We start from the raw sequence: 15,455 nt of genomic DNA, 5'->3' as shown, positions 1-15,455 counted from the left end.
ATTCTTCCCAATGTCCAACATAAACATCCCCTGGTGCAGCTTAAGACCATGTCCTCTAGTTCTATCACTGGTTTCCTGGGAGAAGAGACCAACCCCCACCTGGTTACACCCTCCTGTCAGGGACTTGTGGAGAGTGATAAAATAGAGATCCCGAAAGGAAGAGGCAAGGGCAAAGTCCTGCACCAGGAAGAAAATAACCCTGTGCAACAATAAAGGCTGAGAGACAGATGATTTAATAAAGAAATAAGTAAAACAAATAAATCCCACAACTAAACCAACCAAAGGCAGAAAAAGAGTTGTGAGAGCTGTGGAGCCTCCTCTGATGCACCCAGCTCAGACCCCCTGAGCAGGGCAGTGAGCAGTGTCAGAGGTCCCCTTTTAGCACTTTGCCAGGTGGATCTCTCTTGTTTGCCAGACCTTTTCCTTCAATGGTTCCTTGGGCCACAGACCTGTAAGCCCTGCTGTGACACCGGCTGTTGACCTGCAGCATTTGCCCACTGCCTCTGAGCCTTTCCCCTTCACCAGCAGGATTCTTTGTCTCTTGTGCCACCAGAGCTCTGGTGTCCTTCTGGAGATGCATACTGTCACCCCGGCAGTGCCACTGATGCCCGCATGGATGAGCAGCACAAGGTGACAACCTGAGGAAAAGATAAACCTTTTTAGTCTCTCCGTGAGATCCTGAACCTGAGCACCTGGCAAGAAACAAAACTGAGGTACCAAGCCAGGTTGGCAGATGGTGCCTCTGTCCTGCACAGGAGTCTCCATAAGCTTCTCTCCTCCTCTTGATGCAGGTCCTTGGTTCATGCTCAGCTGCCTCTGGTGATAGATCTTGTTTCTCCTTGCCTGTTCCCAGGTAATTGCTGATCTGCATGTGGGGGTTAGCTACAGGCCTGGGACCTACAGGAGCACAAGAGGAAGGCAAGATAAGGAGTCTGAGATATTATTAATGGAGTAACACTACTGTCTACTTCTGCTTATCTGCTACTGTTTAATGCAAGTTAGGGTGTCACCAGATTTACACAAAAAATGCCAGTAAACATTTGGCCATTTCTTTAATTGCTGCACTGGCAAGTCTGAAGTGTCATTGCTCAGCTCAAGTTGAGCTCTGCTCATGATGACAAAGGTGGAAACCTCGTTGTGGGCAGGCCTAGGTGAATTTAATGCTTGTGTCCTGGACTGGGAATGGAGAGGTCTTTCTGCAAAGGGAAGAGGCCATGAAAACTGAGATTTAAGCAGACTGACAATAAATACCTAGAGTGGGAAACTTTAATCTACAGGTCAAAAACAACCTGTCTTGTCTTGTGGGAAACTACCATGAGGTGTTTTACCTAAGCACTGTGCGCAGCTTGGATGATTTATCTCATTCTAAAATGATTTATTTTACTTTTGATAACCACTGAAAAGCTTTTGGAGCACTGAGTCATGACTATTCTGGAAGGAAGACTTCCCAGCACTATGAAAGGTAAGTACAGAAATAAACAATCCAATGCAAAATCATACTGTTCAAGGTTGGACTTTTATTTAAGGCAAAATATAATCACAGCTTTAATATTCATAATATGGATATACACAGTTTGTTCTGCCACTATGAAGCTTAGTATTATCACTGCTTTTAAAAAGCTATAAAATCTAGTTTCTATCATATTCTACAATACAAAACTAATACAATAAACACATTCTGAAAGATCACAGTGTTTAAAATATTAGAAAAGCAGGGGTCCTGCTTTCAACCAATAAGGTGCATCTCTAAAGAATCAAATCAACCTTGATTCTACAGGCCTGTACCACATCACGGCTGTGAATGGCTGTAACACTGAGAAACCAATCTAGGGTGTGGCACATACTCAAGGAATGAACATCACACACTGGAATATACCTAATAATCAAGTGTCACCAACACAAACTAGACAAGAAATAATGCCATTTAAGTTCCCTGTACTTTTTATTTGTATTGGTATTCATGTATATTGCAGAGATATTGAGATAAAATGTGTATAAACTGCTATCAAATAGGGCCCTGCATATGCAAACATCTGTGCTTTCCTCATACTGTACAAACAAGTCTTACTAACTCCATGGGACTCATGTGTAAAGGAAAGTTTGTAGGCTTGGGGTCTGGAATGACATAGTTTTACCCCTGCTTCACACGTGTGGAAGGAGCTGCCTTACATGCCTGGAATCAAGTGGATGTTCATCACTGACATCAGCAGGTCGCTTATCAGGCCCTTAAAATGAGGGCAGGAGGCCAATTCAGTGGCAGAATCAGGCCACTGTTAAAGAAAATCCTTCTTCTCTCATGTGTGGTCATGGTAATGAAGACAGAAGCAGAGTTAAATTTCCGGTCAGACAGCCTTTCTCTTCTATATGAAGTAAAAATACATGTTTGACTAGAATCTGTTTTCTATTCCCTATGGGATATAACTGACTTAAGGACTTCTACATAGTCCTACAATGCTGTTGCTGAATATCAGTACACTATAAAATCTCTTTTATTCAAATATCATTAAGCCACTGGGCAAAATGAGTTTTTAATTGATTTTCTGCCATTCTGGTTGGTATTGCCATACTTGACCTAAATGCCTCCATCTTCTCTTTGAGTCATGCAATGAACAAAGTCAAGAGACTCCCTTCTAAGAATTAAAAATAAATATGGTCTGTATTTTCAAGCAGATTGCTATTTATAAATGAATTTTTTTTGAGAGCATGATGTAGAATTTCAAATATCCGGGGTATAGGACCAACGGTGACAGTAAAAATTAGTCAGAAGGTTTAATAATTCAAAGACAGATTGAAAAGTTGGTGCTTGTTGGCTTCTTGAATGTATTTCTTTAAACTGCCTCATCATGGATAGTGCACATCAATTCTGTTCCATTAACAGACAGGAGTAGGCAGTGGGTTCAGCTACAGGCAACTCCTTCACAGGCAAATGTTTTTCAACATTTGATGACTTTGCTATAATGACAATGAAGTGCTGTTCAAGGCAGCTGAAACCTGAACAGTGCTTGTTGTACCACTACCTGTGCAATGAAACACTGCTATTCCCTTGGAAAATGCCTATTCACATCCCTAAATTGCTGTATTGTTTTGTGGGCCCTGAGCATTTTTGGCTTATGGCTTTGAAGTATGTTGTTCCCCTTATAGTGGGATTTTTGGTCATTTTCTTATTTCTTTTCAATTTAGCTTTCTGCTGCTACTGCTTAGTCTAAGACATATTTATATAAACTGAAATGTCTTCTCAGAGCAGTCCAGGCTATGCTGCTAGCCAGCAATTGCTATCAATGTAGTTCCTCAGAGAAAGATTACTCTTTGAAAATCTATAGGGCAATTTTAGTCCTGATATACTAATCTTCCTACAGATTAGAATATGCACTCATGCCAGTGAATATTCAAGGTATGTAGGAGATTACTGCACCTGAGATTTACCTGGCAGACCTCAGAGATCCAAAGAACAAGGATATATTCTCAAAATGCATGCATACATTAAAATAGGTCACTGTTGGCATAAAACATGCAATATGTTGGCAGATGCTTTAACTGTATATGCAGAAAACTATATGAGTACAAAAACTTGATTGCTTATCAAAGTTTCCATTTCCACATATTGCCCCTCTACATTTCTGAATACAGCAGAGATCTACAGTTCACTTTTTCCACAGTATTAAAAAAAACCCAATCAGTATTCTTGTCATATTTTTTCCATGTCCATATATAATCAGTATTAGAACATCAAAGTGGCATTACTTAATTTGACAGAGAAGCAATAAAGGTGATCCCTTTACTTGCATTCACTTATGTATATTTCCCAGAACTATTTAAAAGTGTATTTTGGAATGTTTAGCCATTTCACTTGGTTTCGACTGTCCTAACAGAACTGAAATACTGGAGAAGTGACCATGCTCCCCACAAAGTCTCTGTTTTATTTAATGATGTAAACTCCAGTGACAGTTGTAACACATGATACTGATTTTTCCTTAGCAGGTGGGAAATGGCACAGCCAGTGAGAAGAGACCATCTGGGAGCATTAAACAATGTAATGCAAGTTAATACAACACCCTGCTTAAGGAAAATGAATCAATCTTATTTTCAAGAACAAAAGACCTGGGCTGCTTCTTCAGCCTCCTCAAGTTATTCATAGGTTGGGAAACAAAGGAAGGGAAACTGAAGGCAACAACGATGCAAACAAAGCAGATATTGAAAGCAGTGGCACAAAATAAACACGTTATTACGATGAGAAGTTGTGAGTAGCAGGTAGAAATAAAGATGTATTTGTTAGAACTGTACTATTGATAAAACTTACTGCATCTGGTTCTATGAATCCTGAAATCAATAAATCTGGATACTACAGATCTAGTTTCCCTCAAAATTATTCCCTCACAGTAATCTATGGATGGCAGGCTAGAAGTCATGAACAGTGTGTAGCTCCTTAAACTGATGTGTAATCTACAGCTTTACTCACAAACAGCACCACACAAACACAGGTACATCACAAATAAGCACCAATACCCACACAATGCATCCTCTTTGCTTTAACAGCATAATCAGAAATACTATTATATCACTTAAATTCCTATTGCCTACACTTCAGAAACTAAACACAACCAAGAAACTAATGTGCAAACATGACATAGTTACTGTGTTTTACACTTTGAAAGAGGCTTCTCAAGTTTCCCATAACACACTTTTGTCACAGCACCATGGCAGAATCTGTACAGGAATACATTTTTCAGTCCATAAGGGTCCAGTCTGGGAGCAGGAGGAGACAGCATCCCATGGAGAACGTCTAGCAAAGGCTGCACGATCGATTTCTCAAAGCAGGAAGAAGGGTACACAGAGGACCTTACTTTCTGTTACACTGGAAAGTGCTGACAGCCCTACTCAGGTTGCTTTCCTGTCAATGTCTTAAAAACAAACAAAGGTTGCAACAGCACATTTGTAACAGCATATACAGTACAGAGAAAAAAATGAGATAGACAATAAAGAGGGAAAAGATGAAAAAACCCTGCTCATTTAATGAGTGGCATTTTCTGCAGAGCTCTGGGGTGTATTTGCACTGTGTTTAGGAGCTGTGACTGCAGCACATCTAGTAGCCACCTTACCCATCCAGGTCAGGTAAGAAAAGCCACAAATCTCTAAGAGTGAGCTCAAACTGCCATGTCTGATAAGAGGAACAATTATGTTCCAAGATTTTTACCAGATGTATCCCATGAGACTGGATGTTTGTGTGCTGCCCTTGCCAGAGTCAGCGCCGAACTCACATAACCTGCAGAGATGTTTGGGATCTAGATTTCAAAAACTGGGTGGTTCCATGGGTTTTCTCATTGTTGAATGGACTAACTCTTATTCAAATAACTGTTTTCTTTCTCTCAGGAAGCCAAAACATGTGGCTTCATACACAGAGAATGGGGACAGAAGATCTGTTTTGCATGTACTGTTGATCACAACACAGAGCAGATCAGAGTCTCCTCTAAATGTGAATTGGAAGAAATTCTACAGAGACACACAGGAAAAACCACTAGAAAACTGACACTGAGCTCTTAATGTTTATTTCCTGGCACTTATGAAGAATCACATTTAAAAATAAATGCAAACTTGGCCACTAGAAGTTAAGTATAATAAAACAGAATGATTTTATCTACTGCTATTATGGTAAGTTTTAATATACATGTGGTATATGTTATAGTATCAGCACTCATAACTTGGTCTGAATCTAAGTTACTGATTTATAATGCTTTGGATTTATTAAGATTTTGGCAATGGTTTTCATTTTCAAGACACTCCCAAAAAATAACTAAGTGGAAACATTAACAGTTGTGGCCCACTGATAACTAAAGAATAGGCACTGGGGACAAAATCAAAACATCATGATTACTACTGTGATGTGTAGATTCTGCTAAGGCTTAAGTTCGGAGTTGTTTGGGCTTCCTTTTAGGGTGTAGTTTTCAAAACATAAGACAGCTTTCGTTTATGTTTGCATCTCTAAATATAAGGGTTAGCAATAAATGAAGGATTGCTAAAGTGTGAGTCTGTATCACAGCAGAACCTATTTCTTTGTCTTCCAGTAAGACAGAACACAATTACAGGAGCTATTTAAATGCAGTGGCACAAATATTACTACTTACATGTTTGAGCTGAGTGACATCACCCTACAATAAAAACTGAGACTGAAAAGTGATTGACCACAGGGAAGAAATGTATAGGCCAAGTTTTACCTTCCTTAAACTTTTGTTTAAGAAGGTTCCAGTTATGAAATATATGAGCCAAATGCATTGCAGGAACCAACTAGATAAAAGATCCTAATGGGTTTGGGATCTTCACTACTGACAATTGACTTTGCTCTGCTCTAACAGGAGCATTTCCACAGGGCTGGGCAGAGCACACTCACATCTCCACTGATTTTTTGATTCAGCCTCATGTGTACACTCTCCCTATGGAATTCACCCTTCTGTGTGCACACATCTCACTGCTCAGAGTAACCAAGTTAGTGACATTAGTGGCTTTCTTAAAAGACCATCTAACCTTTTAACTTATGTGTTTTAATAAACACATAAATGTATATTGAATTTTAACATTTCCATTCGTTAAAAGATACCTAAATTCTGGTCAAACTGATACAGAACTGCACTGCTTTATTCACCAATGAAATATGGTTATTTCTATGATTAAGTAATTAATTAAAGCTGCACAGTGCAAGACAAAGTAACAGAAATCCTTATCTGCAGCTCATAATAATGCAAGCTATCTCATTAAAATAACAGTGGCAAAACCAGGAATGGGATTATTATATTAAAATGTGGAAGGATTGCAAGACCCGGCTCCAGCTTATAGCCTGATCAAAGCCCACTGAAATGAAATGGGAACTTTAATCCATTAGGCATTAAAAATAGAGAAATTGTAATCTCCTCCAGCTGAGAATGCAGGAAGAGACACTGCTTTGTTTGGCAGTACATGTACAGCAGCTTTTTCTCTCTAACTTCAATTTGTGACATATTGGTCTTCCTGATTTGTCTTTACAGATATTATTCCCATATAAATAAAAATAAAGACATAAATAGTAAATATATTTTAAATACAGATATTAATTTTCTACTTTTTAGTACAAATCTATGTTAGTGTTTTCTTTAGCTTTCAAGTACCACATCATCATATCTATAATACATAGAAAACAGAATATAATTGCAACTTTAAGTGCTAGTGCAACTACTGTTGAGCAACCCATTTATTTCTATCTAAATTATTTTCTAGCTAAAAATCATTTGGGCATATACATGGTTTTGTTAACTAGGAAAAGAAGCAATTTTGAGTTTTGTTATCAGTTTTTTTCTGAGGATCAGTATGCCATCCCAGGATTGTATTCACTTTGCAGGGTTTTTAGTGAAGAATTTCTCAAGGAAAATAGGTTTTCCATCGTCTGAAATACTTAGGGTACTGTTCAGAAATGCTGCTATAAGTAATTAAGTTTTAAAGGAAGCTTTTGTATCACTGAACAATACTTATCTAGCAATGCTGTACCATGAAGAAAGCATCTGCCTGCTGTATCTTTGCTACAGAACTTTTCAATCCAAGTCTTCTCCATGGCTCCACCTATCTTCCATGTGACTGGGAAAACACCAACAAGACATGACACAGTTTCAGTAGATCAGAAAGGAGACCAGCTCCTTGCCACAGACTGAGCTCTAAAACGAAGGGTCCAATTCGGTGCTAATTTACACACGTGAGACCCCACTTGCTGAGATGAACTGTGAAACTGCAGCCTGAACACATAGCTATCTACAGAACTGCCATTATATGTATCATATAAAGACCAAAGAGCTCCAAGATACAGGTATTCCTAATACATGTTACTAAAACTAGCAGATGGGGTTTAGGTAAAAAAAAATTCCAGATTTTGCCTTTGTGGAGTGCAGTGACATGTCTACAACACCCTCCCCAATAAGTGCATTGCTCCACAAATGGTTTTTGCAGGACTCTTTTTAAACCTACTGGGTGCATCACTGTTTCTTTGCATGATCCTGCAAATCTAGCTTGCCTTTTTTTCACCAAATTAAAGTTTGATAATGCCCCCTTCTCTCTCACTTGAATAATTAGATAAATATCTATGATTCAGTTAGTTCCCCATGGGTTTTTTCCCCACTGACCCATTTATTTTGACCACACACTTTCCCACCCCCCAAGCCCCAGTGTATTTTCTTTTTGATCTGACTCCCAGCTACATTAAGGCTAGCATTAGTGGTACCCCGGCTCGTTTTGTAAATAGCCTGTCTGGACAAGTAAGTGAAACTGCAGGTGCCCTCTCCCATCACCACCGGGATGTGGCTCTGAAGAACATCAGTCTTTAGACAAAGACACTGAAGAGAGGAAACTCGGCTTGGTTGGGTTGCAGCAAGTCAGTCAGGAAACACACAGTTCCTGAGAAACCTTCATAGAGACTATATACACTTTCTAGTGCCCGGGAACCAGACTTAAATTCTTCTGTAAATAAGAACTCTGCAAACCTAAGAGAGAGAAAAAAGAGTTTGTTATTACTTGATGTCCCTCTCAGTCTACTTGTTGTTTGGAAGCATCATTTTAATAACGTTCAATAATTAAAAAAACCAGAATGATCAGTATTTAACCTTTTCTGCAAATTTTACACTATCCAATTTCCACAAGAAACTGAGGTCCATTAGATCCAGAAGAGACAAACCTTTGCAATCTGTGCATGCATTATGCTTGTTTAAGAGCTATAAACTTTTTCTGACTTCTGTAAAACATATCATTAAACAAATACTTTTTGATAAGTTTTAGGATGCAAGCAATGTTTCACATCAAGACAAGAAATTCTGTAGTGCTGAAATAGCTACACAAATTAAAAAATAAGCAAATGGCTGAAAATCAGTCATCCTAATTGCTATACCACTTCCCCTTGTTATTCTGTGCTGTAAGGAAAACAGTAACATTGAATACTATGTTTTTAAACAGGCACAGTAAACTAGAGATACATAGTTAAAGATAATTGCAGCACCATGACAGAATTTTCACTGGACCACATGTGCTTGCATCCAGACAAAATAGAATTAACCCCACTAGCTAAGCTAAAGGTGGGAATGATAAATTAAAAAAAAATATAAAGTAACTGCACACCACATCCTACACTTACTTTCCACTTCTAGTAATATGGAATACTGTTAAAAAATGCTCTGAAAAAAACCTAACAAATCATGTTTTACTCTGCTCCTGGACCTAGGTACACAACTTGTCTGAGTTCTGTCATCACATCAGGATGAGCCCTGGATGAACATCATTTCTCCACATCCAGCCCAGTTCCCTCTGAAGGAACGCAGGCTCTCGGGCAGGGAGGGAGCCTGGGAGAACCCAATGTTCTCCCACCACAGGCAGCCTGGAACCAGACTGCAGAGCTCCCACAGAGTGCACCCACCCCACAACCTGGCTAGAATTGACCCTGAAGCTTCAACACTTGGGTTACATCCAAGGCTGGTGATCAGACTCTACTCTGTAAATGTTCCGGAAACTTTCTGGTATTACCCTAAATCCAGAAGACAGGAATGCTAACCTTTGTGCCCTGTATATGTATTTTGAGTTCCCAGTGAGCCTATACAGCAACAGGAACACATAAGCACTACCAGCCACCCCGTGGCATATTCCAGGGCCCTTCTTCAGCAGGCCCTTCTGCCAGGTAAGCTCTCCACAGCGGATACAAGTGTCCAGATACTGAGGCTTCTTGGAAACCAGGTAAGCTTTGGCAAAAAGATATGCAATGCCTAGGAAAAGAGCAGCAAGATTGACTTTTGTAATAGGTACACCAAGGGTTTCACAGAACATGTAAGAAAAGAAAGATTAATGCACTAAAAATCTTCAGTCTTGTGCTCTACACATGTCAACACTGCCTCTAACATTGCCTCTAAATGCTCCGTGTGGAGGGGGGAGTATCTGCTATGCTAAAGACACACAGCAAGATGTACTTATCCACCCCTGCGACAACAGCACTCTGAATCTTTTCAAGGCATTATTGAATTTCAGGGTTTACTCTAACATTCCCAGACTTTTATCATTTTAAAACACAGTCATGTTTTTGACTTTAAACAGTAAATTCTTAGCAGTGTCTTCTATTGGTTTCAAATCCCCATTCATCACACCTGCTTAAACTGACAGAAACACAAGGATGGGCAAGATAATTTCTTACACTGGCAACAGATGCCATTTTTTACTACATGAGAAAAAGAAACTCCCTTTTTCCCCCCAATGAGGTCCACACAGTTTTATTCTAGTTATATGCAGTTATGCATACTAACTTCTGTTTACCAAAAAAAAAAAAAAAAAAAAAAAAAAAAAAAGGCGATTTGGCTTATTTTTAGAGGTGATTTAAATAAATTAATCATAATCTTCACCAGAGCACCGCACAGCTCAGTTCATGGTAACCTTATGAGAATGCACATAACAAATAACCAACTCAAGTGCCTAAGGAAATGTTTAGCTCACTTGTGGTCTGAATTTAACAAACACTGAAGTAGCTGAAGTGTTCTTGAAAGCTACATCTGTCTTATTACCCAAGAATAGTGACGGGATACAGGTTTTACTGGGGAAGAACAATAGCAATTACTGCATTTGCACATCTCTTATGTTTAACTTCTTTACGTCCCTTGGGATTTTGTCACTTTGGCTGAATTTAACCTGAGATTATCTTCTACATGGAATCACCTAATGTGGAAAAGCAATGTGATCGACATCTGGCTATTCATAGTATCAGTGGGAAAAGAACCTGGAGCTCCATGGCACCAGTGTACCAGCTCGTTCTCCCGCTCGATTGTCTCCCCCAGCTCAGGGGGCCAGTTGCTGTTCTGTTCTTGGTCCATCAGGAAATCCACGCTCTGCCACACGAGCTCCTGGTCTGCTGGCTGCAGGTACTCATAATAGGAGAGCAACATCTGCAGGATTGAGGACAGCCCATGTGCTGCACCTGTAAAGAGTAGAAACAATTGAATTAGAGGGTGGGCTTAGGTCCTGTCTCCACCTCATTGCAACTTTCCCTTGGGAGAGATTTCCTTGTCAAATGCAGAGCTCCTTCATCTTCTTTATGCATATTAGAATAGTGCTTGGAATAAAATATTTCTAGGTGCATAACACCATATTTTACTACTTCTGTCATTTCTAGTTCCTCTAACTTTGCAAAAATATGTATGAATTCTTTCTGCTCTCACTCTGATATGACTGAATCTCACTGTGTGAAGTTAAACCAAACCTGAACTGCATTCTGTCTCAAGGTGTTACTCCTCTTGACTGACTGCTGAATCTGGGCCATTATCTTGAAGTCTTTGTTGAATGCAAATTGAAACTGGGCCATAAATGGGTATTTCCCAGTTACTGACAGACAGTATCAGTGACCTAACACCTAAATTTCCGTGCAAGAACTGTCTGTACCTGCCAGAGTCTGTGGAACACACTGCTCAGTGACTGCGCTCTCTGCTCCCCTGCCAAGGAATTGTGAACCAAGCTCACACTTGCTGCAGTGATACTGTGCTTTGAGAAACCCATAAGGGAGCTGCTCAGTGGCCTTTCACCACTGCTTCAGATGAGCTCCAACTAAGCTGCCCATGAGGGGAGCAGATGACCTCGTGCCTGAGTCGCACTGCTACGGCCAAAACCGCTCTGCCAGTCCCGGCATGGCAACAGCAGCTTAGAGAGAAAATCCCTGACAGTGCCCTGAGTAACCTGCTCCATACAGGCACGGACACCACACCTCTCACAGCCTCTGCTGGCAAGGCAGATTTACCAGGGCAGAAAGAAGAGGGAATGAGCTCAGCAGCATCAGCCCTTCCCTCCAGCTCCTCAGTCCCACTTCACAGTTTTAGGAGGTTGGATGGTCCCAACTGGCTCAGGAGAAATCCCACACTGTAGATTCTATGTTTTTTGTTTCTGAAGTGCCTGCTAGCTCAGCATCTCCACACAGCACCACTCTCAGAGGTGTTGGTGTGTTTTACTCACCAAGATACTCCGTTCCATAGTAGGAATACATGAGTGGGACTGGTTTTCTCTTCTTCACTGCATACTGTTTTCCTGATTCTAGTATGGCCAGGCAAATGGATTTAATTTGTGCTGCGGTCAGCACCTAAACAGAAACATCAAACAAACGTCAAGTCTGTTACAATGATTTCACTCTTTAAGACATTTTTCAGGACTCTGCTTTTTTGCCAGTGCACAGGATGAAGTACTGCCTTTAATCTAATAAATATGCTGTAATGTACATCATTATTAAGAGCTCCTTACATAACACAGTTGATTTACATAATGTTTCTCAAAACCAGAGTTTCATCCTGTCTCAGGAAGTCAATGTCAAACCTTTAGCTGCACAGATGAGGTGAAAAGAGGCCCTCTAAGAGTCTTTTCTTCCCAGAGATCCTTCAGTCTGATGGAAGCTGACAACAAGCAGCAGGCAAGAGGCAGAACAGCAGCCTCCAGACTGGGGGAAGAAGCATTAGGAGAAGACAAAGGGAAAGATTAAAGAAGTAAATGCTACAGGCTTTACTGGGACACACCAACCTAGACAGATTTTTCTACAGATAAGATTAAAAAAAAAAGGAAGCAAGGAAGAGGGTACTAAATTTTACTGAAAATCACTACTATATATGAGGGTTCAGAAACCTCTTAGTAAAAGAATCAGCCTTTCTTAGTACAGAAAATGCTTAGAAAAATGAAGTGCAAGACAGGCTTCTATGAAGATAGGCTACCTATTCTTGTGGGACTTAAGCATCATAAACAGGCCAATGCTGCCTTTAATGCAGTCCAAAAAATGACTAGTGCCTTACTCTTAGAGGTGTCAAAGTAAGACTGACAAATCCTGTATTTCATGAGACATGAACTTTTCCACGTTAATGACCTAAAGGATTCAGTGAGAAATCAGTTTTAGATGTTTTAACTACAACTCTAATTACATGCAATTCACTGCAATCATCAGCAATCTCCTGTGTCAGCCACACCTGGACATTACTGACCAATACCTAGGCCAATTATGTAATTTAACTGAAGCAGTGTTTTGGCTTTAGGGGAAAGCTCATATGGCAGCAGTACTTTGAAGAAATATATTTCAACTTGTGAAAACAGAACTGAGAAAGAAAGAAAGTAAAATGACACAGAAAAAGAAAAAAGGAAAAGGCTGTACAAATACTCTTGACAAGACAAATGGCAATCCTAAAATTAACTGGAATATTAGAATATCTTTGAAATGATTCTGTACACATTTGGGTTTGCTATAATTTTAATTATATAGGATTTACAATTAGTTCTTCAAGTTTAAAAAATACTGATAGTTTTAATATGGAAACAACATCTGTTTTGAACTATATTCTCTCATTTGGACTGCACAAGATGCTGCAGATAATTAATTTCACTTAAAACTTGACTGAAAATTAATGGCTGAAATATCTTGTTTGTGTGTCTCACCTTGCTCCCTGATAACAAGGGATTTTATTACAACCTTGCTCCAAATGACTCTGATATTTGTACAACCTGGAGAACAATCTACTTCTGATTTTGATTAGTGTTCTTTAATGTTACTGCAGTAGAATTAAATAAGCCATTAACATCTGGAAATCTCACTCATTTCCAGTAATGTTTAAATTAATTGTTTTACCTTCACAGAATTTAAAGAGATGGTTTGAATCCAAAGGAAATGGGAGAGCAAAGACACGGTGAGAAACACTGAATTCTCTCCAGAACTCTCACTTGACTGTCTTGAAATTTGGCACCTACTCTTCCAAATTCCATACCTTGTAAAAGCATTAATAAGGTCACCTTTTAAAAATAAATGTGAAAGATAAGGTCTACTAATTGTAATTCTGAAAGGCAAAGGCATGTGGATTAGAAAAATCTTAATCAGTTCACTTTCTGTATGTAATGATTCCTTCACTTAATATTATCAACTAGCTTTCAATACAAAGCCTGTTTTGCTAAGCTTATTATTATGTTTGGCACATTTAATTTTTAAATTGAACTAATGACTATTTTAGAATGCTGAATGTGTATTTTAAATGGATATAAACTTCTATCCAAATCCAGCCTTTCAGAGTGCTGCATAAAGAAGTATTAGCTAGAGAGGAATGCACTGTTCACTGTTTTTTAATATAAAGTAAGTGTAAAAAGTCAAAACACTTAAGCACTGTGAATACTTACATCTATACATAGTATATACCCTTTTGGCTGGCATAATGAAATATGCTAATGAATATCACCTCTTTTTCAGAATGCAAAAGCAGCCCATGTGCAAAGACAGACGAAAAATGGTATTTAAAATCATGAATGGATGGCAGAAATCAACCCACCTGATCCACTTCCACATGACCAAAGAAAATGGGAAAGAAAATGACCTGTGTATCTTGAAAACAGCCTTATTTCTGGCTGCTCAGACTTACCTCTGGGCTTACACCAGGTAGATGTGTCCTAACTAACAGCTAAATAAAAAAATCTTTATGTTGACTACAAATACCTCTTCCTAAGTCCCTCAATCCACATTAATTCTAGGGCTGCTGCCTGTTTCCCAGAACAAATATGAAGGATTTGCATTTGCTCCTTATTCTGGGAAATGGGTGGCTGGAACAGAAACTCTCACTTACCATCACTATTAGTTGCCTGCCAAAGGCTGAATAATCAGCAATCCCATTTAAGATCTCCATTGGTCTGACACATTATATTTCAACCAATTTTGTGTTAAAATCCCCTTAGATTTCTGTCACCTTACCAAAAAAAAAAATTCTGTGGCTTGTCTCTGTATGCTCCCTCACAGCACACTTTAATAAAACAGCTAAATCTTATTACCAAAACAAAAATCATAAAATACACTAATCATAACCACAGACAGCACAACTGTGGTCTTACAAACTTCATTTTCAGTTCAGTGTAGTCACAATGACTCCTTGCCCCTGGGAATTACTGAAGCAATGTTTAATCAGGGACAGAAAAGAAACAGACTGATCATACTCAAGGCTTTGAAAGGATACATTGTATACTGATATAACATCCTCTGGAGCTGTCAGATGCTTTGATGCAAATAAAGCCAATATGAGAATATGCTACCTAGACAAGAATTTCATGCCTGAGATAAGATACATATTTTGAGAAAATTCTTGAATGTCATTTAATAGGAGCATATGTAAAATTACTCTCTAAGCATGTCAGTACTTGAATGGAAGACTAATGACACCAACAGATACATTGCTAGTGCTTTAAAATTTCAGCTAATTCCTTTTCGTATTTTTAAAGGCATCACAACCTGTTCTACCATAGAATTACAGAATGGCTTGGGTTGGAAGGCACCTTAAAGACGGTTTAGTTCCAAGTGCCCCAGCACGGGTAGGGACACCTTCTACTAGACCAGGTTTCTCCAAACCCCATCCAACCTGGCTTTGAACAACTTCCTCACAACTCACATCAAGGACTTTCTTCCTAGTATCTAGACCAAACTGGCC

At 39.2% G+C, this 15,455-nt stretch overlaps 1 protein-coding gene across 1 annotated transcript in view; it reads right to left on the bottom strand.

The window, feature by feature from the left end:
• Nucleotides 1-1,497: 1,497 nt before the first annotated feature.
• The window catches only part of LANCL3 (LanC like 3), a 39,117-nt gene continuing 25,159 nt past the window's right edge, over nt 1,498-15,455 (bottom strand). The window contains exons 2-5 of the mRNA XM_039552066.1: nt 11,980-12,103; nt 10,757-10,954; nt 9,551-9,758; nt 1,498-8,492 (exon numbers count right to left, since the gene is read on the bottom strand). Of these exons, the coding sequence (XP_039408000.1) occupies nt 8,333-8,492; nt 9,551-9,758; nt 10,757-10,954; nt 11,980-12,103 (690 nt within the window). The 3' untranslated portion in view covers nt 1,498-8,332. The remainder of the gene's footprint in view (nt 8,493-9,550; nt 9,759-10,756; nt 10,955-11,979; nt 12,104-15,455) is intronic.

This window comes from Corvus cornix, chromosome 1 (assembly GCF_000738735.6).
Source record: "Corvus cornix cornix isolate S_Up_H32 chromosome 1, ASM73873v5, whole genome shotgun sequence".
NCBI classification, from domain to species: domain Eukaryota; kingdom Metazoa; phylum Chordata; class Aves; order Passeriformes; family Corvidae; genus Corvus; species Corvus cornix.
Note: the sequence above shows the minus strand (reverse complement) of the source record. Positions and strands in the feature narration are given on the sequence as shown.